At 47.7% G+C, this 22,747-nt stretch overlaps 1 protein-coding gene across 2 annotated transcripts in view; it reads left to right on the top strand.

Annotated features, from left to right (window-relative positions):
* ITPR2 (inositol 1,4,5-trisphosphate receptor type 2) overlaps nucleotides 1-22,747 on the top strand; it is a 480,765-nt gene that overhangs the window by 429,316 nt on the left and 28,702 nt on the right. For both annotated transcript variants that reach the window (XM_058282925.2, XM_058282926.2), the window contains exon 55: nucleotides 6,639-6,799. In XM_058282925.2, the coding sequence (XP_058138908.1) occupies nucleotides 6,639-6,799 (161 nt within the window). The remainder of the gene's footprint in view (nucleotides 1-6,638; nucleotides 6,800-22,747) is intronic.

Here is a 22,747-nt window from a genome sequence, read left to right as displayed (position 1 = left end):
TTGTACCAAAATAGTTATGATAAGCTAGCAATGGGTTTGCATGAATTGGCTGTTAAAGTGTGATCCAAAGAAGGATGAAGTATTAAATGGCAGAGGAGAAAGCCTGCACAGGAGGAAAGAAAGAACTGGCTTCAGAAGTGTGCCATGAGGCACCTGCAGCAGGGACAGAAGTGGTGGCTTCTGCGTGAGCAGTGAGAGCAGATGGGGCCTTGTCATCCTTAAAGCCATGGCCAGGTGTTGGAGTCTTGACTCAGAAAAGTAATCCTGAAGGTGATCCTGACAGGATGATGATGGGCAGATGACAGAGCCGCAGCAGTAAGCCTAGAAACAAATAGGCTCTGGATCCCTATTAATCATCAGTTACTAGAGACTGAAAATCCACCAAGAAAGAGATGTCAGTAGACGAGGCATGATAAAAATAAACTGGAGGAAGGATTTGGTGATGGGTCAACAAAGGATAGTCAGGTTCCTAGATTAAAGGTTCAAAATGATTTAAGAGTTAATTAGGCAAAGGCTTTGTTGCCAGAGGAGCCAGCTCTGCTCTTCCCCCCGTAGGTTACTGCCTTGTTACTATTCTGAAGGGTGAGCATTGACTTTGGGCCACGGAACCGCAGTGACCAATAATGGCCTAAAAATGCTGCCATCCGACATTTTTCGACATACCTGGAATGTCAGACGATGACGGTGGTTATGGAGAAAAATAGAAGAATGGGGGTGCCTGGGTGTTGGGTTGCTGTGTGCCCTTACCTTTGTCGTATTGTGTGGGAAGAACGATATAAACAGGGTCTTATTTTTGCTGAAAGGTTTGTCTTGAGCCCACAAAGCTCCTCTCGTCCTTCCTTTCTCTCTTCCTCGGTCATTTCATCCAAGACCCTGTCTTTCTCTGTTCATTGTGTGTCATTTACCTTCAAACCTGTATGTTTATGTCTTGATTTCCCTCCATGCCTCCTAGTTAGAAGGTCTGGCTTCCCAGCTCACGTCTCAACATCAGCTCTTCTCTTGGCATCCTAAACTCAGCATGTTTAAGATCACACCCATCCTTCCTCAAGTCCCTTCCTCCTCTGTTGTTTTCTACATTACCTAAACTCCATCATCCAAGTCAGAATTCAGAGTCCTCCTCTGTTCGTCCTTCTCCTTCATTCTACACTGTTAACTGACATCAGGCCCTCTCGTGTTTTCATTCCAAAATGACTCTAGAACTTTTTGTTCCAGAGTAAACGTTAGTGGTATGCTGACATTTCCTAGTTACTGTGCCAGATGCTAGCAATGCACAAATAAACAAGACAATGAAGTGGTAGAGACTGACTTAGGAAGAGGTAAATGTTCATAGCCCAGGTTGTGCCTGTGAGAGTCGGAGTGGTGGCCGTGGTTGAGCTGCATCTTGAAGGGATACCTGCAAGGCAGAAAAGAAGGGCGATGGGGGCACAGAGTTTTCAAAGGCGTGGGTGTGTTTGGAGTACGGTGAGAAGGGCAGTGGCACCACAGATGTCTGCAGAGAGCATTCGACACGCGAAGCTGAGGGTGGCTTCAAGTGTCCCGGGGGCCTGGGACTTCATCAGCAGAAGTGCGGAAGGACTAAAGGATCACATTTGTGATGCGTTAAGTTTGACATGCCTGCAAGCTACCCAGAAGGATTTGTCTAGTAGGCAGCTGGAAATAGAAACCAAAGTTAAGAATGAAGGTCAGGATCACCGATGAGGACTGAAGAGTCATCATGATGATGCTCGAAACCATGGGAGTAGACGATGGCGTTTAGAGTGCAGGACCAGCCGAAGTGGAAAGCCGGTTCTTCTGTACAGCTCCCTCCGCTGCCCTGGTCCAGGGCTCTCTCCACCCTTAGCCCCTTCTCCGGCTTCCTCTAAACCCTGCCGCAGGAACCTCTCTAAAGTACAGCTCTGAACGTAATGATCTCCACTCTAGAGTCTTCAGAATAATGTGCAGACTCCTCAGTATCACATTTAAGGCACTTCATGGTTTGTGTCAAACACACCATTTCATCTTCCTTTCCAAACATTCCCTTCTAGCCACACCAGAGGACGTGGCATTCCCCAAACAGATCGTCTTTTTTCTTCTAGGTTTGTCATGCCATTTTATCTGCCCAGAAAGCAAGGAACACGGGCTTTGGTGTCAGAAATGTTTTCGTTTAAATATTGATTGACTCTTCCACTACCTAGAGGGGTTAACTTCAGGAATTTATACACTGAGCCTGTTTTCTCACCTACTAAAAGGTCATATCGGACTGTTGTAATTATAACAGTATATCTTGACTACTTGACAGTGTCAGCTATAAAGGGTCCAAGAATATTTGCTTGATATTTATATCATAGTATCAGTATTTCATGTGTAAAGTAAGTGCTCAAATACCTTTTATTACCATCTGCCTCTTTGCTCCTTGCCATGATCATGTTCCAAGCCCAGGCTTTTAAAGCTTTATGCCTCTGGGAAACCTTTTTTTAAATTTCTCTCCCCTCCCCTCTACCCCCATTGTCTGCTCTCTGTGTCCATTCGCTGTGTGTTCTTCCGTGTCTACTTGCATTCTCGGTGGCACTGGGAACCTGTATCTCTTTTTGTTGTGTCATCTTGCTGTGTCAGCTCTCCATGTGTGTGGCACTACTCCTGGGCAGGCTGTGCTTTTTTTTTTTTTTTTGCAGGGCGGCTCAATGTGGGGCGCACTCCTTGCACGTGGGGCTCCCCTATGCGGGGGACACCCCTGCATGGCATGGCACTCCTCGTGTGTGGCAGCTCTGAGCATGGGCCAACTACCACAGAGGCCAGGAGGCCCTGGATTCAAACCCCTGACCTCCCATGTAGTTTAGCCACGTCCACTTCCCTCTTTGAAACCTTTTTAAATGAACCTGGTCAGAATCTGTTTAGCCTTCCTCTGTTTCCTTGATCATTTATACCACCTCAGACTATAATACAGGTTGTCTGTTTACTTTATTATGGCTTCAGTGGTAGTAACAACATTTGTAAAATAGCCCTAAGAACATTACACCTGGTTGGTAACTGTTGATTGGCTCTGAGAAAATCTAACAATGTTTTCTTTTCGTGTGTGTGTGTAACAGCTTTATTGAGATGTAATTCCATGCCATACAGTTTGCCCATGTAAGGTGTACAGTTCAGTGGTTTTTGTACGTTCAGAGTTGTGCACCCATCACCACAACCAATTTTACAACAGCTTCATCACCCCTTAGCTGGTGCCCACTCCACCCATCCTCCCAGCCTTCTCACCCCCAGGCAGCCATGCTCTGCTTTCTGCCTTGACAAATTTGTCAATTCTGCACATTTTATATAAATGAAATTCTACAATATGTGGTGTTTTGTGGCTGGCATCCTTTACTTAGCCTTATATTTTCAAGGCTTGTCCATTTTGTAGCATGTATCAGTATTTCATTCCTTTTTGTGGCCAAGTAATATTCCATTGTACTGATAGTCCACGTTTGGTTTATCCTTTCAAATCAGTTGATGCATATTTGGGTTATTTCTACTTTTTGGCTATTATGAATAATACTGCTATGAACACCTGCAGACAAGCTTTTGTTTGCATGTTTTCACTCCATAATTCTATGTTTAACCTTTTGACAAACAGTTTTCCAAAGAAGCCACACCTTTTTTCAGTCTCACCAGCAGTGTAAGAAGGCTCCAGTTTCTCTGCAGTCTCACCTACGCTTGTTATTACCTGCTTATTATATCTGTCCTAATGGAACAACATGGTTGTATTAGTGAAATAGTTTTGATTCATCCAGTCAACATTTGGAGTGCTGACAAAGCTTGTTTAAGCTGTGTGGAGTACTGGTGGACGAATGATAAAACTGACCTGTCTGAGTGGACCTTATGTTCCAGCGGGAGGTGATGCACAGGAAGCTAAGCCCCTCCGTTCTTACCCAATTCCTGGGTAAAAAAAATGACCTTTCTTTCTTCTGTGCTGATGAGCAGACATGCATTTTGTAGCACAGTTTTACTCTTTATCTAAGACTCGTTGCCCAGTTTAATTGCCATTTGATATAGCTGTATTTAGTGTGTTAGGAGATAATAAGCATCATAGGAAAAAGGGGGAAAAAGGGAAAGGGCAATGAGGAATGTTGGCAAAAGGGCAGAGGAAGGCTAGAGTACTGAAAAGGGCAGTCAGACTAAGCCACATAGAGGAGGAAATATTCGAGCAAAAACTGGAAGGTGAAAGAGACAGTCAAGGGATTTTCTGGAGAAGAATGTTTATGAGTGGAGGACTCAGCAGTGCAAGGGGCCTGTGGCAGGAGTTTGCGTCCAGGGAGCTACAAGGAGGCCAGTGACTGGATGGGGGCGAGCAAGGGAGAGGAGAGTAAGAGGTCAGGTCAGAGAGGCTACGGGACCAGGTCACATGGGGTCTTAGAGGGAAGGCTGTGCAAGGCAGCAGGTAAATGTTGCACGGGACACACCTATTCTAAAATATTATCCATTGGTCATCTGAATTCAAATTGCATTGGGCATCCTGCACACTGCCTGGCAACCCTATTTGTAGATGATTGTAAGGCTGTGACCTTCCCTGAGAGAGTGAGGAGCCACTGCAGGGATTTGCACATAGGAGAACCACACCCCACTTAGGTTTTTAACAAATCACGCAGGCTGCTGGGGGAGATGAGGCCATGGGGAGTAGAGGTGCAACGGCGAGGTCCCCATGAGTCCAGGGAGGGGGCAGTGGACCTGCGGAGAAGATCCTGGATGTGTTCTGAAGGGAGCACTGAAGGAATTTTTTTTTTTTTTGACTTAACCACTAAATCTTTATTAAGTGAATTTTATTACATCAAACAGCAATACAATATTAGTAAGTAGTGAGAGAATATCAAGAGGTACAGCAATAAAATGAGCAAAATTTCACAGGGGGAAGGGTAGGAGGTAGGACAGGATGAGGGAAAGAGGCAGGAGTAAGGAGGAGGGCTACTGACAGGGGCAGCAACAAGGATTCTTATTCATCACTTTCTTATAACTTCCATAAAAAATTACCATACATCATTATCAATTTTATTCCAGCAACAATTTTTCAAAGGGTGCCTATCCATCCTTTAACTCTTTCTAAAGGTTTTGTTCACAACCTCAACCCCTGGAGTTAATACCGAGGGCAAAGCAGCCTCTATTAAATTCTTTATCCAATCATCTTTTAACTTTCTGCCACTAGAGATTTTTCCATGTCCAATGAGCCCTAAAAAAGTTGATCTCTCCACTGTTCTCTCTGAGTTCATGTGAAATCTTTATTAAGAGGTGCAATCACAGGGTAAAGGGTCACAAGTAAATACACACATCCATCTACAGAGAGAATACATAATATTCTAATTTTCTAACTAACCCCCCCACTTAAGATTAATAGTCCCACAAAATGTATATAATATTGACCCAAGTTTGCAGTGCACTGAAGGAATTTTGAGGTGGATTGCAGTTGCAGTGTGGGAGGAGAGGATTCAAAATGACCCGGAGGCTTCTGGCTGGAGCAAGTGGAAGGAGGCAGTAAGCATGCAGTGAGGAGAGGCCGCAGGGGCGGGCAGGCTCAGGGAGATCGCTGTGCTGAGGATGGGTCAAGGAAGATGAGGCCTCTGCAGCCCAGTTTCATGGTATTGTCCGCAAAAACAAGCAATAATGTAGGTTAAAAGGACATGCTTTCATTAGGACAGAATTTTAACCTATTCAGCTTTCTGTCTTATTGAAAGTGTCTTCTTCACGCCTGACTGAGCTCTCTCTCTCTCTCTCCCCCCCTTCCCCCTCCTTCCCTCTCGCCCTTCCTCCCTCCCTCCCTCCTTCTCTCTCTCTCTCCCCCCCCCCCCCTTCTCTGTCTTTCTCTCTCTCTCTCTCTCTCTCTCTCCCCCTCTCTCTCTCAGGGAAGGAGTGGCCAGGAGTTCTGGAATTCAATTTCCTGACTTCTCCAATATCTGAACTGCAAAACCAGACTGAATCTCAACAGGCCATTTTCCTTGGCACAAATTCGTTTTTCCATAGCTGTTTCTCTTCATCTCCATTCATTTCCTTTCACCCACTCGTCAATCTTGGAGAGAAAAGAATCGTACTCCTCAGAACCTCTTCTCCGTGTCCTTCCAGAGGCTGAGAATGTGCTCTGGAAATAGTACAGACTGTCCGCTCCCCGGAATGCCGTGAGCCCAGTGGCCCACAGCCCGTGTCCCGACGGCAGGCGGCCTGCGGGCTGCATCCAGCTTCCCTTTACTCACTGAAGTGCTTTCAGAGGACAGCGCTCTCTGCCGCCTTCCTTCTCAGCCAAGTTCTTGGATAAAGTGACATTTTTCTTTTCTGCTTTTCTTCCTGATTAGCAAGCATGCTTTTTCCTACACAGTTGTTTTTATCTTTTTACTTAGACCTATGGTCCAGTGTAATTTGACAATTTTGATATGGCTGTATTTCAAATTATCTGCAAATTTTACATCTATAATAGAACGATACTCTTCTAGGAATCCATGGGGGGGAAATGTTAGTTGGAAAGAAATCTGTAAGCCATGGCCTTTTCTGGAGATCTCATGTACTGTGTTGTTCTTAATCATAACATTTTAAACTGGCTCACCCTTAAAAGTCATTTTACACAGTAATAGGTATGTTTTGTTTTTATTCTGAGTCCTGTTTAAATGAAAATTTACGTATATTGTGTTTCCTGTATTTTGCAGGACTTGAGAGGGATAAGTTTGATAATAAAACAGTTTCATTTGAAGAACACATTAAATCAGAGCACAGTATGTGGCATTATTTGTACTTCATTGTCCTGGTGAAAGTGAAAGACCCAACGGAATACACTGGACCCGAAAGTTACGTGGCTCAAATGATAATGGTGAGTAATCAGAAGGTTTTAGCCTGTGACTCTATTTTATTTATATGCTTTCACCTTCTCTAGCCAGTGCTCCTAGAACATATGAATGTTCTAGGAATTATTTTATTGATTTTTAAGTCGGACTAGCAATCATTGAAGAACCCTTCCAGTGGCTAAATCACTGTCTCCCATTGGAATTCTTATTTGCACAAACCAAATCTAAATCTCAAGTACACAGATGAGATCTACTGAAGAATTTTCCATGCGGTGAATGACTCATCATCTCCGTGATCTCTGTCATCTTCTGACCTCATGCCTCCTCTCCTTGTTGATGTCTCAAGTCCCAAATCTAGGACTTTCTCATTGGAAAATATGATCAGAGAGTGTATGCTTTAAGAAATTCCTTGAATTTCAAAAGTCAAGGGTCTAAGAAATTAAACTGAGTTTGGAAATGGCATGATGTTCAGTTCCAATGGCAGGGCGCTGGTTTCCTGTCAGCATAACTTTGGGTTGAATGACCAGTGCTGGTGAGAGATTGCTTGAGCTGCTTGTTGCGCCTCGTTAAGATGACCGGCGCTGCGCGGAGGCTTGGACGTTCACCATGCCAGGTTCTTCAGCCTCATAGAAGGTTAATACTGGATGATCTAACTTGAGCCTATCAAGATACACGTTTAGTGAATATCATAGCATCCCCTTTGAATTCTTGTATTTGTACAATAAACTTAGCTGTGTGTTGGATATTTTTTTCTCAGAAATCATCCTACGAAATTGTGTTTTCTATTTGACCATGAGTCTTAGAAGACTCCCGACCCTTTTTGCTGCTGGGTCCCAAGGAGAACATGTGGGGAACACTCAGGCTTGAGGAGTGGTGGGTACAGTGGCTCCGTCTTGCCCTCTGGGAGCTTGTGACATGCTTAGGAAGACCTAAACCACAACCCAGGAAGCAACCGAAGAACGTTCTCAAAGGGTGCTATGTTAGTGCATACAAATTAAGGTAATGAAGGTTGATCTCACCTGACCATACTTACATGTGCCTAGAGAGCTCCATGGAAATTGAATTTTTTAGCTGAGCATTTTTCATGCCTTTTTAATTAACTTGCAGCCTGCTCTGAGTTTCCTCTACTGTCTTTATTTGACAGTGAGGAGAACCTAACAACATTGTGTTCCTCCACCCTTGTTTTTCTTCCCTCTTCAATCAGGAAAAATGGTAATTATCTTGAGGATATATATTCGTAATCATCATTTATACATTCTTGGTCTGAAGGTGCTCAGAGCATTTGTGGGAAGTATTTGCTTCTGTTTGCTGGGATAGCAGGGGGTAGGGTGAGCATCTAAAGAATTACATTTAAAATGTGACCTCATGTACCAGAGTTTGAGTAAATTTAATTATTTATTTACTGGACATCTATTTTGTCCCTGGGATGAGAAGACTTCTGGAGAGGCACAAAAGAGTCTTTTACTTTCCCTCTCTGCCAAGGAACTTAGAGCTCCCTAAGAGGGAGACAGAAATAATGAAGCAAAAGTAGAATATGTTAATTCCCCAAGAGTGGTACAGTAGAAACCTGTGAAAGCTCGAAGAGGTAGCGATGGCCTCCAGTTGGAAGGTGGGGGAGGATGCTCAGAAGAGCGGGTGGGGCCTGGCGGGTGGGAAGCCGCTGCTGGGTACCCCGTGCTCGGGTCAGGGAGCAGCGTGTGCGAGCGTGGGGCGTTCCCACACCCGGGAGGTCTCCCGACTCGCCGTGAGGAGGTCCTGGGAGAAATGGCAGGACAGGTCGATTGGACTTTGAGTAATGAACGTAGGCCTTCGGGTGTTGTTTTTGTCACCAGTGGGCTGCGTTGACTGTTTTCAGCTTGGCGTCACGTGGGCTAGGCCCCCAGGCAGGCAGGGTGTGCGGCTGGTGGGGAGAACAGACGGTGAGGTCAGAGCCCTTGGCAGTTGAGGAGCTCAGGGTGGGCGGCGAGGTCACAGGTGAGAGGGGGAGGCGGAGGGGAAGGGCAAGCCAAGGTGGCTGACGGCGCGGGTCACGAGGGCAGGTACCAGTGTCAGAAAGTAGGTGCAGGAGAAGGCACTGGTTCTGCAGGGAGGCCGGAGGCAGGAGCCGGGAGCTGGGAGCAGCCTGTGGCACCAGCACGTCCCTGAGCGGAAGCTCCGCGTTCTCTCGCTGCCCTGCGGTCTCGGGGGTCTTGGCTGCGTCTTCTAGCCTATCTGAGCCCGCCCCTCCTCATCTAAATCGGGGGGTGCCACAGCTGCCTCAGGACTGTCGTGGGCTCGGCGGGGTATAGAGACGTGTCTAGCACAGTGTGGCTTCTCAGGAGATGAAAACTCCCTGGGTGACGACCCACAAGAAGCCGAGGGAGAAGCCGAAAAGGGGAGAGTCTGCAGAGAAGAGAAAGGCAGAGAGAACCGGAGGAATCCCCCGTTCTGTAAAAAGAAAAAAGACTAGTAAAATAAGTGGAAAGAAGGGAAAAAAGACAATGAAGAGGCAGAAGAAACAGGAAGTGGGGAGTGCCTTGAACTTCTCAGGATCAGAGCTCAGCAGCATGAGCAGCTGCAGAGAGGCCGCCAGGGACACGTCAGAGCCTGTGGATTTCTCAGTGAGGAAGTCCCCAGGTGCCTCTTTTTCTTTTCTTTTCTTTTTTTTTTTTTACCTTAAAAGAACACTGCTGTGACCATCTGGGCCTGTCTTTAGCCTTAACATTAAAAACCTGCGTTTTACCAAGCACTGGTTCACTTGAATTTAAGTATCTGTGTACTTCATGATTGTGCCCATCCAGCCAGTGCTCTCTCTAGAAACAAAGAGGAGGGACAAGAGCTCACAGTTTATTTCTAACAAGAAACATCTCGTTCTCATCCAAAGTGCCCTTCCTTGCAAGAGAACAGTCTCCATTCCGGAATTTCAACCTCCAGGAGAAGGAAGAGTGCTGGAAACAAAAAGCCACTAGCGGACTTGGCCCAGTGGTTAGGGCGTCGGTCTACCACATGGGAGGTCCGCGGTTCAAACCCCGGGCCTCCTTGACCCATGTGGAGCTGGCCCATGTGCAGTGCTGATGTGCACAAGGAATGCCTTGCCACACAGGGGTGTCCCCGTGTAGGGGAACCCCACGCGCAAGGAGTGCCCCCCGTAAGGAGAGCCTCCCAGTGCGAAAGAAAGTGCAGCCTGCCCAGGAGTGGCATCGCACACACAGAGAGCTGACGCAGCAAGGTGACTCAACAAAAAGAAACACAGATTCCCGGTGCCACTGATAAGGATAGAAGCGGTCACAGAAGAACACACAGCATGAATGGACACAGAGAGCAGACAACTGGGGGGGGGAGGGGAGGGGAGTGAAATAAATAAAAATAAATCTTTAAAAAAAAAAAAGCCATTCCCAGGAAAGAGTGCTCATCTCCCAAAATAACCTTTCTGGAAAACCTCTACAAATCTGTTGCTCTTGAACCCAATTCAGAAAAGCCCAAGCTCTGTGGAGATTATGGCTTTGTAATTCTGATCCTCTGAGAAAGATAAGATCTTAGAACACTTTGAAAACTGAAGCCGGGCTACAGCTTAGTTCACAAACTAAGTTCCTGCCATGTTTATTTTTGCTCCTTAAAAATGGCTTCATTTCCCGAGTTGATTTAGATACCTGTTTACCAGTAGGGCTTGGGAAGTAGTTTCAGCATCTTAATAATTCATGTAGCTTTTACCCTCAAGGATTTATGCAAAAGAAACCAAAGTAGTTCCTCATATTTGTTTGCAAAACAAGTCCTCTGAATTCTCTACACTGCTTAAGTAAATCTTCCTTCTACCTTGGGATCCTAAGGAAATGCCTCCTGCCTTTTGGTGAAATGGGAAAAGCAAGAATATAACAAATTTGAGAATGGTTGTCTCTGTGTATTTTTAAACTCTTTTGCTACCGTGTCAATAAAGAATATTTATAACAATATTCATTAAAACATATTAATACATTATAAATAATGTATTGTTTCCAAGAGTTAGAATCTTAGAAAATAGACTTCTGTGTCGGCCCAGTGAACTGTTCAGGCGCTTAGGACCCCTTCTCCTGCTCCAGACTCTAACCAGGCCGTTTAAATGGCCGGGTCTGAGTAGCTCAATCAATGCAAGGCACCTTTTAGGATATTGCTAAGAGCGATGTGGGTGCATCAAGGTATTTGGGAAATGTATTTTCTTCTGGCAGGCAAACCTCATTTTGGATAAGAGACTGTTGAGAGAGTGCTTATTTGAAGAAGAAAATGAGATCGGAAAAGGAGGGGCCATACCACAAAGTAAGAATAATGAAAGGGAAACTGGACGACTGGAGCAAAGGGTGTGAAAGTGTAAATCCTCGGAGCTCTGCTCTTAGTGCCTTTGACCATCACTAAGCCCTTGTGCCTCTCCCCTTACCCAAAGGATGAGGACTGAGGAAAAACAACCCAAGCAGAGATCACTAGGGAAATGCCCAAGCCTTTTAGAGGTTTCTCTAACATTTGGGGGCATTTTCCATTTTTTCTGTGTTCATTTGCTGAGATATGTTTGGGGATATTTACTACTTGATCCAGCAACACTGAGACCAGAACCAGGGTTCTGCAGAGACAGGAGCTGCTCACGCTCCAAGAACCAGTGGCTCCCCTGTGACCTGGTGGTGCTGGCTGCTTGCCGAGACCCCGGCTGGCCCCCCACCTTGCCCTGGGCTCGGGGACCTTTTCTCCTCCTCAGTGCAGGGCCCTGTTGAGCTCTTCTAATCATTTGGTTCTTGACTCAAAAATGTTTCATGACATACAGCGATGCTGTCAGCTAGGACAATTTCACTCATGTTTTCATTAACACACATGAACATTTTAAGTTTCTTGAGGGCCACAACCAGGTGTAGAGTAGCTCTTTGTTCTGTGCAATACTGGGGCATGTAATATCTGGGATATTCAGTAAAAGCAAAACAGTTAATGCCAAGGGCCTCCCATATGCCAGCAGCTGGGCTAAGAGTTTGATATATAAGGATAAATAAGAAAAAATCTCTTCCCCCAAGAAGCTCCAAACAGTCAGTGATAAACACAATAAAATGTGAACTAATGAATGAATGGTTCCCTCTTACCCCTCTGATTGGTGGACATATATACAGAAAGACACCGCAAAATAGCTGCAAGTGATTAGAACAAGAATTTCTCATAAGTGAAATGCAATCTTTCCCCCTTTTAAAATTGGAAGCTAAAGATGCAGAACAGGGTTAGGCCCTGAGCGCAGTGGTGCAATGATGTGGCTGGCCTGAGACGCAGGGTTAGGCCCTGAGCGCAGTGGTACAGTCGGGGCTGGCCTGAGACGCAGGCTGAGGCCCTGAGCACGGTGGTACAGTCGGGGCTGGATGGAGATGCAGGGCTAGGCCCTGAGCGCAGTGGTGCAGTCAGGGCTGGATGGAGACGCAGGCTGAGGCCCTGAGCACGGTGGTACAGTCGGGGCTGGATGGAGATGCAGGGCTAGGCCCTGAGCGCGGTGGTGCAGTCGGGGCTGGATGGAGACGCAGGGTTAGGCCCTGAGCGCGGTGGTGCAGTCGGGGCTGGATGGAGATGCAGGGCTAGGCCCTGAGCGCGGTGGTGCAGTCGGGGCTGGATGGAGACGCAGGGTTAGGCCCTGAGCGCGGTGGTGCAGTCAGGGCTGGATGGAGACGCAGGCTGAGGCCCTGAGCACGGTGGTACAGTCGGGGCTGGATGGAGATGCAGGGCTAGGCCCTGAGCGCGGTGGTGCAGTCGGGGCTGGATGGAGACGCAGGGTTAGGCCCTGAGCGCGGTGGTGCAGTCAGGGTTGGATGGAGACGCAGGCTGAGGCCCTGAGCGCAGTGGTACAGTCGGGGCTGGATGGAGACGCAGGGCTAGGCCCCGAGTGCAGTGGTACAGTCGGGGCTGGATGGAGATGCAGGGTTAGGCCCTGAGCGCAGTGGTGCAATGATGTGGCTGGCCTGAGACGCAGGGTTAGGCCCTGAGCGCAGTGGTACAGTTGGGGCTGGATGGAGACGCAGGCTGAGGCCCTGAGCGCGGTGGTACAGTCGGGGCTGGCCTGAGACGCAGGCTGAGGCCCTGAGCGCGGTGGTACAGTCGGGGCTGGATGGAGACGCAGGGCTAGGCCCCGAGTGCAGTGGTACAGTCGGGGCTGGATGGAGATGCAGGGTTAGGCCCTGAGCGCAGTGGTGCAATGATGTGGCTGGCCTGAGACGCAGGGTTAGGCCCTGAGCGCAGTGGTACAGTTGGGGCTGGATGGAGACGCAGGCTGAGGCCCTGAGCGCGGTGGTGCAGTCGGGGCTGGATGGAGACGCAGGGTTAGGCCCTGAGCGCGGTGGTGCAGTCGGGGCTGGATGGAGACGCAGGCTGAGGCCCTGAGCGCAGTGGTACATTCGGGGCTGGCCTGAGACGCAGGCTGAGGCCCTGAGCGCGGTGGTACAGTCGGGGCTGGATGGAGACGCAGGGCTAGGCCCTGAGTGCAGTGGTACAGTCGGGGCTGGATGGAGACGCAGGGCTAGGCCCTGAGTGCAGTGGTACAGTCGGGGCTGGATGGAGACGCAGGGCTAGGCCCTGAGTGCAGTGGTACAGTCGGGGCTGGATGGAGATGCAGGGTTAGGCCCTGAGCGCAGTGGTGCAGTCGGGGCTGGATGGAGACGCAGGGCTAGGCCCTGAGCGCAGTGGTACGATCGGGGCTGGATGGAGACGCAGGCTGAGGCCCTGAGCGCAGTGGTACAGTCGGGGCTGGATGGAGAGCCAGGCGCTCTTCGTCGGCACGGTCCTCAGGAGGCGCCTGATGCTCCAGTAGCAGCGGGTGGCGCGTTCAGCAGGGCTGCTCAGCAGAGCTCACCCTGAACGTGCTCTTCCTTGTCGTAATAGGCCAAGACTCAGAAAGAGAGGGGTTGCCTTTTGAATGAGAGAGACAAGCATCTAGTTACACGTGGAGAGAAAAGAAGCTACAGTTTCCCAGATGTGTTCTGGGAGTCCGGGGTTCACCATCAGTCTTGCTTGCTGAAACTGTAGTTTTGAGCAGTAACTGCTGGACAGGGGAGGTGTTTGGGCTCGTGAAAGCCTGACACGCAACCCTCCCTCGTTAGCACCATTTGCCATCGTAAATTCTGCATTATTGTTACACGTCACGATTACAAAATTACATGTTCTGGGCCTATTATTTATAATTTACGCTAATCATGTAATTGGATCTTATTATGCCAAGAATATAACTGCTCAATCTTTAACTAAAACCTATTTTAAAGACTTTAGAACTAATAAGGTACTTTTTAAATGTTTACATTTCAGTGCAAGCCAAAGGGCTCTCTGCAGCTTGGCAGTGCACAATTAAGAAATAAACATACACTTTCAAGAAGACACCACCTTCGCTTTCTCCAGACCCCTGTCTTCAATTTAACAGAGATCTATTTCCATTCCCAGCTCTGGATTTCACTGTCGGGTGGACTGCCACATTGTTTTTGTTCTCTACTTGGTATCCGTATGTAAGATACAAAATGCACCTCATTTTTGCACAAGTTAACTTCTTTTTCACCCTCTTTTTGTTCATAAACTAGAGTCAGGACTCACAGGTACTAACGGTGTGGCTGTAGGCAGGCTGCATCTCAGACTGTTCAGTGTCAGGGCGGTAGACTTCAGCTCCTGGAAGTGGGGCAAGCAGAGGTGCCAAATAGGGTGTACGTGACTTGCTGACGGAAATGGGATGAGGGCAGGCAGGGGACCCACCGCCTCTGGCTTCTCGTGATTACCACCTGACCTGGTCAGAAACTGTGAGTCTGCGGGCGTCTAAATGACTCTCTACAGAGTTTAAGGAGCCAGCGGGGGCTCTGGGTCGTTTGTGTGGTCAGTGTTGAAGGAGACGCTCAGGCAAAGGAGTAAATCTGGGCATTGGAATCTGAAGTTCGACTTCTTAGAATTTCCATTTATGAGATTAGTGAATTTGTTATTCCCTCTGTGTTGCCAGATTTTTTCTAGGTTCTTGGCTATGTTACAAAAACCAGTTTAGTTAGGCCAGTAGTTTATTAAGAAAATGAGAGAAGAGAAATGGGAGAAAATAACAGATTATGGGTCCCAGGTATGCTTCGGGCTGGTCCAGGCGGAGAGGAAAGGGCTGGTTTACAGACTACCAGTCCCCATCACAAACTACAAGTCGCTGTTACAGGCCTGAAGTCCCAGGGCCACTTGCGTGCTGACCCAGGCAGGGAGAAAGGGCAAAACAGGCAGATTTAACTTCCACGCTGCTTTTTAAGCCATTAATTATCCCGCCCTTTGTTCATGTTGGGGGAGGAAGCCCAGTTGTTTGCTGTTTTGATTGGTTACCCCACCTGTCAATCCCCCAGGAAAGCCCAATGATAAGGCCCCTTGAGAAATGGGGGCTTCGCTTTGATCCCGGATGACATCCCGCTCCGAATGGGGGTCCTCGTGGCGGTCTTCCAGCGGCCATCTTGTGGGGTCTCCATGGCTACGTGTTTCACGGCCATGTTTTTCTGCCAGCTCCCAGATTTCTCCCTTTATTCCCTAATCTAACCTCAATTGCACCTCAGTTTACCTCTTGATAAAATAAGTATAATCTCAAGTAACAGCGTTTGGCAGCCTGTATGGCACAACCAGTGAGCCAGGCAGAGGTCAGGACTCAGAGACCTGCTGGAAGGGCGTAGGGCCCTGGAAGGCCGCCTGCGGGGCCCGTCATCAGCCCTTTAGTTGGTGGCTCTTGGGATGGGAAGGCAAAGAGGAGGCTGCAGGAAGAGCCAGGACCGGGAGGGCTACAAGGGCATCTTGGGGGTGGGCTCCAGAGGGCCTGGGGCACTGGCTAAGTTGGCAACCAGGAAGAAACTACGCAGCCTTTGAACAGCCAGAGCAGCCCCGTTTGTATGTGCAGCTAAACAGTGCCCTTGGGTACGCACCCGCTTTCCTTGCGGAGGTGCTGTGAGGCTGGCGTGAAAGCATGCGTGCCAGCAGTGCCAGTGTAACCCGCGTTTGGTGAGTGCCCCCTGTGCGAGCTGCAGGGCATCACACGTGTCCTGTTAGCATCCGACCCTGAGCCCCGTGTAGGGTGTTCCTACCCCGCCCCTCGGCCAGCAGGAGCGAAGGACTGTAAAAATTCAGGCTGCAGGGCAGGGAGTAGACCTGGCTGGGGGACAGGAAGTCAGATGACAACCCGGCAATATCAGGAAGGCCTGAGAGGAATCCAAATACGACCAAACTGTGCTGCTCAGAACGGCGGGCAGCTGTGCATTTCCTTCGAAGATGAGCATTATTGCGATGAGAGTTCCTGCAATGGCAGACCAGGAAGAAGGAGGCTGCGGGATGTTTCCATGTAGTTTAACAATCATTTACTGCGGAGCACGTGCTGGTGGAATCCAGCATCAGCCATGGGCGCTGCACCCCAGACCATGGTTTCACCGGGAAGACGCCTACACGCAGCCACGGCGCCAGGGGCAGTGGAGCAGGTCACGTGTGTGTGTGCCCCTGCGGCCCCCGGAGGTCCTGGACTACCCACGCCCTTCTCCCCCAAGCCCAGCCTCTTCACCACCTCCCCTCAGCCACTCCTTCGCCAGCTAGAATTCAGCCTGGTGCCCTTTTCTTTTTCTTGGAAAGCCACACTTTGTCCCCAGGCAGAGCCGTCTGCCTGCAGTGCCTTCCCCTAGCTCTTCCGGGCCCCCCACCCAGTTCCTCTCTAGCTTCTTGCCCTCCCCACCCAGTTCCTCTCTGTCCTGTCCCCCTCCCCACCCAGTACCTCTTTGTCCTGTCCACCTCCCCACCTAGTTCCTCTTTCTCCTATCACCTGCTTTCCCCTTCCAGCTCTGTACTCACCTGACCTCGTGTCATCTTCATACCTGTCTCTCTCTACCCACTGTAACGTACACTCTGTTGGACCCTTCACGGGCGCATCTTTGCTGGTCACTGCTGACTTCCAGCACCTGGGCTAATACTGAGCACACGGCAGGCACTCGGCAGAGATGTGCTGAACAGAATGAATAAGACAGACCCACAGGAGGACAAACGACAGGATTTCCAGGTGAAGGCTAATTAGGGACAGTTTCACAGAGAAGGCTAGGAGGGAAGTTGGACCTTAAAAAATAAGAAGGATTTGGACAGAAGGTAGGGGAGGGGAGTATATCCCAAGAATGTGTCTTAGAGGTAAAGAGTGAGCAGAAAGAAAGGAAGCAGGTAGCCGCTACGGGCCTGAGTTTGTCAGGGCCGCTGTAACAAGCCATCCCAGGGCGGTGGGCTCAAGCAGCAGGAGCGTGCAGTCTCCCGGTTCTGGAGGCCAGAATCCCAGTGGAGGCTTCCTCCTGAAGGGGCTTCTGGTGGGTGGTTGGCAGCCCCTGGCCACCTGTGGCAACATCACCCAGCGTACACCTCTGTCACATGGCCCCCTCTCTGTCTAACCAGACTTCCTCTCCTTACACGGACACCGGTCATACTGGACTAAGCCGCTAGTCCAACCTCATCTTAACTAATAACACCTTCAGGGATCTGCTTACACCAAGTTCACAGCCGAGGACCAGGCTTAGGACCACAGCATGATTTTTTTCTGGGAGATGCCATTCAGTCCAAAGCAGTGATATGAGTTTGTGATACGAGCTAGCAGCTTTGCATGTTATCTTACTTCATTTTACCCATTTCATAGAAACAGAGGCTCCAAGAAATATGTTACTCATCCGAAGTGTTCAGTAAAGAAGTGGCAGTACCAGCGTCCAAAGACAGATTTTCCAGAGCCTGCATCTATGGTTTTACCTTTAGGTAGGTCTTCTACTGAAGGATCAGGCAGAATTTGACTATTATCAAAAATATATGTCAAGTATTAGAGAAAAGATAGCAAAAACAAAAAAGAAACATCGTTTGGAAGGAAGGAAGGTCTTCTCCAAAATTTTAATGGATTAGAATCCTTCATCTCTAAGCTGCAGTAGCTGAGGTATGACCTAAAGTGTTTTGAGTATGCAGACATATAAATCTTTTTCCATCTGTTCATTCAGCAAACACGGAGCGAGAGCTCACTCTGCTCTGGGCTCAGAGCTGAGGCAAATACCTCAACTTCCTTCGGGAGCTTTGGTGAAATAAAGGAGACAAATCAAGAAGAGAACGGAGACGGGGCAGGGCGGTGATGGGGTGTGCTGCTGAGAGGGCCCAGGGGGCCTGGACACTCAGTGAGTCAGGAAAGGAGGTAGAGGGGCAGCGAGGTAAGCCTGGAGAAAGAGGGAGGCTCTCCACAAGGGGGGGATCCAGGAGACCAGGGCCTTGTGCTTGCAGGTGTTCACTCTGTCCACAAAGCTGCGGGGAGCCCTTCACTACCGTCAGTCAGAGACAGGGCTGATCCGTATTATAGAGCAAGTGTTCCGGGGCAGCCTAAGGAGTGGATTCAGGAGCCATCCAGGAGAAAGAAGAAAGCAGGCGGAGAGATTTCATTCCTCGGCGACAATGCTGAGAGCTGATACTGAGGAAATACCACTGGAAATTGAGAAGAAAGGGTGGCTCTGAAGAGACCAAGGCAGGGACTTTAATCAAGGTGCTGTAGGTCTCTGGCCTCCGATAGGGGGAGAGCAATCAGGAAGGGGTAGAGGTGGCACAGGAGGAAGTTGAGTGACCGCCTCTGTTTGGCTCGGTGTGTCCAGGGCGTAGGTCCAGGAGAATGCATGGGTCTGGAATTCAAAAGAGAAACCTAAAATAGACAAGTCACTAGAAAAGATCGTCAATCACAATACAGGATTTTCGTCTCTTATTTTCCTAGGGTCTCCCAGGAGCCTAGGCCTGTGCCTGGTACCTAGTCGGTGTCCAATAAATATTTTTAGTGGTGGTTTTAAAAAATGACAGAAGGCGCTGGAGTGTATTTGGTATTTGAAATCACAGATTTGGTTGAGGCCATCCAAACGAGACTCCCAGTCAGTGGAGAGTGGATAAATAGGAGAAAACATGCCCTTAGACTGATGGGCACGGAGCTGTGTCATTATTTTATAATAATAGTAATGTAATAATGCCATGTCAAGAGTCTACCACCTAGATTTTACTCATTGAAAAATAGAAGCAGACAGGAAAAGAACAGCATCCGTATGAGACGTCTAAAAGAGGATTTTAACTCTTCACCAGCCTGCGAACCTAGAAGAGGTTGGGTCAGTTTGTGGCTATCTTGTGACCCAGCATTGATTAGTAATGGAATTCTGCTGCAAACCCAAATGTTTAGAACAAAATGATTTGGATTTTGTTGCACATATAGAAACCTCTTTGACGTGGTGACCCACCTACATCATTCATTTTGAACTTATAAAGGGATGTCCACATCTCTGATTCTCAAAACCTTAATAAAAAGATTTCTTCCGGCTGTGCCAAAGAAAATTCTTGTTTCCCAGTTCTGGTCATTACCGTAAGATCTTGTTCAATCCTCTGTTGGCTTTCTGGAATAATAATGTCCACATTGTTAGGACTGATAGATTTGACTCAGAAAGCCTGGCTTGCTTCCAGAGGGTAACAGATGCCATCAAAATGTAAGTTGTGGGAATGAGAATTATATACCGTAAAGCAATATGACTTCTGTCTAATGGATTTTAATAGATTCACATAGCCCATGCCATATTATGAGTAATTAGTTAAGACGGCAGTTCAACTGGAATGCTCCTCTTGTGTTAGGTGAGGTTATCAGGCAGGCTTTTCTCCATAGAACTTAGACCAGTTTTATCTAAGGGAATTCCTGAGAAACAATTGCTGGATTTTGCAGAAGTGGTTCAGCACTTGTATTTCAAGGTTTAGTCGTTAAATAGCCTATTGATGGAGTCAGTTGCTTTTATGGGAGTTTAGAGACAAGGTATTTTGAAATAATAACATTTGAGGTAAGTATCTCAACTCTGCATCTGTTTTCGCACCTGGGGATAATACTCCTCTTTAGTGGATTTTTGTATGGATTAAAGGAAATCACATATACACTGTAGTCTCTCACAATGGCTGGCTCATGGTTAGTGCTCAACAAATATTTAATCATTCCATTCTATTTAAAGTATTTTGTGCCTAAATTTAAATACACCCTTGTAGAGTCAGAGTATTCTTAAGTCATTTAATGTTGAAACACTTTATTGATTGTATTAGTCAGGGTTCTCTAGGGAAACAGAATCAATAGGAGATATCTGTCAATAGTATGCAAGTTTGTAAGAGTCTCTTACGTGACCGTGGGAATGCATAAGTCCAGGTTCCTCAGGCATCCTGCAAGCCAGGGCTGCGATGCAAGTCCAATGAAGGTCCTTGATGAGTTTCCAGGAGATGTTGGCTGTCTAAAGATGAGCTAGGAAATTCTCTCTGAATGCTGAAATCACTTCCCCTTTTAAGGCATTCAACTGATGGGATAAAGCATCACTCATTGTGGACAGCAATCTCCCAGATTGATGTAGATGTAATCAGCCATCTACGTGGTAAACTCACTGGTGACTAAAGTCCATAAATGTCCTTGTATTACAATTGCCCAGTGCTTGCTTGACCAAACAAATGGCCCAACTACTGGCCAAGTTGACACATGAGCCTGACTATCACACTGATTCTGTATGGTGCTCATAGTACAGGTCAGGCAATGGTCACCTTTTGTTTGTCCAATACATACTCAGGACCTGTGATGTGCTGAGCACTGTGCTAGTCCTTGGGGAGGAGGCAGAGGAGATCAACAAGGCATGGCCCCTGGCTTCCCAGATTCCTGTAGAGGGTACAGGCAGATCCTAATCAAGTCCCCACGTCTTCACACAGTTAAATGATGCGTGCTACCCCTGGAAAAGGGTCAGGCAGAGGCTCTTCCTACCTTGTAGTATGACCCAATCTCAAATCCACTTAGTACTTGTTTCTTTGTTAAACTGAAATTCAGGAGTTCACTGAAATTGTTGAATTGCTAGAACTGTTGAGTCCATTTCCATTTTACAAGTGATTTAAGGACAACTCTTACCCCATGTGGCATAATACTAGAGTGCCTCGGAGAGGATCAAGTTAGGGTCATTTTGCAAGGAAAGTGGTAGAAGCTGCGTCTGTGTCAGGACAAAAACAATTTTCTTTAGTTTCCTGACATCCTCACCCTGAGGGCCCAGCTCTGTCTTTCTCCTAGCTATATTATGGAAACCACAAGGGAAGTTTATTTCATTTTCCAAAGAGTACATTTTGGGCTTCTTCAAGGGAAGAACTTTGAGTGTTTTTTGGTCATGTAATCTCCTTTTCCATTTTTCCCAACACTGAAAAAATTTCGAGTACAAAGCACAAGTTTTACTGTAGAGATAACATTTTGGCTCTCTGAGTTTCCTTCTGCCTTGATGTTCTCCCATGATTATAAATTACTTAGAAAGTCCCCAAAGTGCTCGTGTTATTCCGTGAGGTTATCGAAGAGCTTCTCAAGCAGGGCTGACCTAAGAACCAGTTCACCAGAATCTCAGCTTCGAAGATCACTGGATTCAGGAGTGCTTTCTGGGCAGAGGTCCTGTAACTGTAGAGACGGTGGCCCAGGCTTTCTCTTAGCTATCTGGAGTCCCCAGCAGGATGGCATAGGTGGCTCCCAGTTGGCGTAAAGGCCCTGGTCCTGCTCTACTAAGTAGACCTTGACTTTGAATGAGAGACTGATTCATGGGGACATCAGCTGCTCATTCATAAAGAGACTCTGACAAAATGGTTTCCAAAGCCTTTGCTGTCCTAATTCTAATATCCTGGTAACTCTAATACTTGAAGTATTTCCTTCCATAAAATTTGGGGTATGTTAAAGTTTGTTTAATGTTACAAACCAGAAGCAATTGTGACAGGTGCTTTGGAGTGGCCAAAATTTGACCCCTTCCATTTTCTTCACGGGGAGGTCATATCTAGGTTGACCTTCCCTGGCCAGGGCCTGGCTTTTAAATCCTGACATTCTGCTGTCCACACAATTGTACCTCTGTGCTGCTGGTATTTTCAGTAGAGCAAACCCGATTAGGGACCAGGCCATGAATTTTCTTCTTAGACCGGAGCCAAACCCTTGGAAAGAAAATTAAACGATGATTCTGATGGCGAGTTGGGAAATTTCCACTGTCTCCAGGCTGCACCTGTTCTGCAGGCCCTTTGAAAATTGGAGTTTCCAAGACTGAGGGCCTAGTACCAGTCCAAAGCACTAAATTCAGTTTGAAAATGTCATTTTAGAAGATGAAGACATAGTGATAACAGATATGTAATAAGACAATTTGAGTTTATTGGGAGCAATAGTGTTTATTCTTACCTGAGGGCACCGTATTTCCTCACTTTGTTTCCTAATGTATTACTCACTTGTGGCCAAGAAACCAAGAAGGAAGTAAGAATCTGAGCATGTGTTAAAAGGGAGTTAGTGGAATGGTGAGAGAGACAGAGAGTGCCATAGTGGCTTAGTCGTGAACTCTGGAATCAGGCGGCCTGACTCCCTGTGCCTCAGCTGCTTCATCTATAAAATGGTTAAACGTCCCTACATCACAGGGTTGTTAGGATTCAGTGAGTTAATATTTATACAGTGTCTCAAATATAGTAAATGTTACCTTGTATTTAAAATATTTTGAGTGTTTGAGGATCCGAGTAGCCCAAGAAGTTACTTTTTTCAAAACCTTTTACTTGGTGTCTACTATGGTGATAGCAATGGCTTAGGTACTGTGGGAAAGCACAGATAGAGGCAGTAAATTCCTTCAGGGATCTTGGGCCTGTGGGGAAGTACATGAAGGCTAGATTCCAACACCCGGAGCTACATTTGAAAAGGAAGCGCCGAGGCGCCGTCCTCCAGGTCCAGGAGAGGACCCGGGGTGTAAGCCGAGGAGCAGATCTGTACCTGCTGCTCAGAGGAGCCGGGGCCATCCCCCTGCGGCAGGCTGGGCCTAAATTACAGCAGGAGTCAGCTTTATCTGCAAACAGAGGAAAGCCGCTGAAGATCCTGAAGTGGAGGGATCGTGTGTCTTGAAATGGGCGTGTAAGCGGGCCGCCCGTCCATCACAGGTGTGGCGAAGGCGTGAGAGGCCGGAGGAGGGGCCAGCACCCCCTTGGCTGGGTGGCGAGTG

The sequence above is a fragment of the Dasypus novemcinctus genome, chromosome 20 (genome assembly GCF_030445035.2).
Source record: "Dasypus novemcinctus isolate mDasNov1 chromosome 20, mDasNov1.1.hap2, whole genome shotgun sequence".
NCBI lineage: Eukaryota > Metazoa > Chordata > Mammalia > Cingulata > Dasypodidae > Dasypus > Dasypus novemcinctus.
This window is presented reverse-complemented; position numbering and strand designations above follow the sequence as displayed.